The following is a 2,158-nucleotide window of genomic DNA, read 5'->3' as shown; positions in this document are numbered from 1 at the left end:
TTCTTTTACAAAAATACATAAAATAAGTTAAAAATATAATTATTATTTTACCACCTTCTGATAAATTTTTTAAAAGCTATTTATTGGCAACTCTATTTGTCATCACTTGTATGAAAGTGTCGAAAATCACTGTCCACCTAAATTCAGTAGGCAGTGAGCTGCAAGTGGCTGCATGTGTGATTGTGTTAGTGCAAAAGTATGTATGTATTGTGTTTTTCGAACTGTTACTTGCATGTGTAAACGCTAGGTATATAAAAAATTAAAAGTCATTTTATTAATTGGAACAAAAAATATGTATTTCAGCAAAAAAGTAAACAAAGCCTCAATTCCTTAAAAAAATATTGATGAAAATTAAAGAACATCACAAAATTCATATTTCACTTAAATTCGTACACTTATATTAAATTACAAAACTTTTAAAATTAAAAAAAAAGTTAATATTAAAAATCCTAATACTTTGTAGGGTATCCTTTGCTATTTTTTAGTGCCTGTAGGATTTTAAATGAAGTGTTGATATTCTGGGCACTGACAGTGTTACCCAATTTTTTTATTTGTAGATAACTTGGGGGTTACACGATCAAGTTTTGCCTTTCAAGTTTTAATACACTCACACTTTTTTACTAATACACTCACACTTTTAAGAATTGAAACGAACTTGCATTCAATTTCACATTCAAGTTGGTGTTCAATTTTTCATTCAAGAAAACAGCTGATTACATTTTTATGTCCAATTTGTACTAAAATTGTTTTCAAGTTGCGCGCTGCCTACGTCACCGCTTTCAATTTTTATAAATTTTGACAAACAGTATATGTAAAAGACTATCAAGAAAAACTTGATCGTGTGGCTGCAGTGTAAGTGTGCCCGTCAGCTATTCTTTCTTCGAAATCGCAGGATTTTGTGAGAAAATCGATTAATTGCCAACACTGATTAAAACTGACAGTCATCTGTTTCAATAAAAAATATATATGTAATTTATTTTAGAAAACTTTCGATTTCTTCTATATTATTACATATCGTTAAATTAATTTTTAAGAAAGAATATCATGGTATTTCGTACATTAATTGCTCAAGTTGGAGCTAAACGGGTTCCATTAATTAAATTCCGTAAAGGCGGTTATGAGACGAGTGCCGTCACAGGCTCAACTGGAACAAATCAGGCGAGTTATTATGTTCATCCAAGTTCAGTGGTCAAAGAAAATGTAATCGCACTAATCTAACAAACATTCATCATTGAATACTTATTACGAATTGTTAACAACAAAAGTGTACTATTTTAATGAAATGTTTACTATTTGACTCAACAGAATTCTAACGCTATTGAGGATTGGGAATTGCCTCCGCGTTTTGCCAGAAAGCCTATTAGTCCCGAAGAAATGGAATATATAAACCGTGGTGGTCCCGCTTAATCTATTTGGTGAAAGCGAACTTGAACACATCAATTAAAATTATAATATCGAAGTAAATAAATTTATGACAAAACTTTAATTTTTGAACTTTTTATTGTTCTTGTTACGCAATATTTGGGAAAATATTTATATTGTTTTAAAGATGAACACATATAAACACAAGAATATATCGATATGTGACCTGCAGAAAATGTCAATAGTAAAACTGTACTGACTTACTATTGACCAGTACTAGTTACTTAGTATACCCCAGACAATGCTGGGGATTGCGAATGATGATTTGGAAAATATACGAAGATGGTGTAATATTAATTATATTATGTTGAATGTCCTTGGTGACATTCCGCTTGTTTCATATTTGTGGTCTTTGGGATTTTATATTGACAAAGAATTGTCCTTTAGTCAACACATTAATTGTATGACTCATCGAGTTTTACTTACATTACAATACTTTTTACTTGTATCACTTGTAACAGTGACCATAGTTTTTTAAAAAAATGTATTGCAGTGATGTAAAGTGTACCCTGATAAATATTTACAAGTGGTCATTTTCAAAGATTAAACATTAAATATAAAATTATTCGCAAATTAAATGAAATGTCGATATCGTATGTAGAGTTTTGCGACTAAGTGTATATGTTTTCTATAAGTGTAAATATGTATTAATTATGTTTAAAATAATAAAAATATAAAATTTAAGAATTAGCTATTTTACTATCTTCGTGTCTTAATATATCTTATTTTTTAAGCT

The 2,158-nt window shown here is 29.2% G+C and overlaps 1 protein-coding gene across 2 annotated transcripts; it reads left to right on the top strand.

Annotated features, from left to right (window-relative positions):
• Window positions 1–940: 940 nt before the first annotated feature.
• On the top strand, window positions 941–1,486 carry LOC135959877 (alpha-ketoglutarate dehydrogenase component 4). Of its 2 annotated transcripts, none has more exons than XR_010576560.1 (2): window positions 941–1,158; window positions 1,306–1,486. XR_010576560.1 is itself a non-coding variant. In XM_065510993.1 (2 exons), exons 1-2 carry the CDS (start codon window positions 1,045–1,047, stop codon window positions 1,405–1,407), a joined length of 258 nt encoding a protein of 85 aa, XP_065367065.1. In that variant the 5' UTR covers window positions 962–1,044; the 3' UTR covers window positions 1,408–1,486. The 2 variants fall into 2 exon arrangements, 1 of the variants encoding a protein (XP_065367065.1); XM_065510993.1 differs by having other exon boundaries at window positions 962–1,200.
• The last annotated feature ends 672 nt before the right edge of the window (window positions 1,487–2,158 follow it).

This window comes from Calliphora vicina, chromosome 5 (assembly GCF_958450345.1).
Source record: "Calliphora vicina chromosome 5, idCalVici1.1, whole genome shotgun sequence".
In the NCBI taxonomy this organism is placed as follows: Eukaryota; Metazoa; Arthropoda; class Insecta; order Diptera; family Calliphoridae; genus Calliphora; species Calliphora vicina.
The sequence above is the reverse complement of the archived record's forward strand: the minus strand, read 5'-3'. Positions and strand labels throughout refer to the sequence as shown.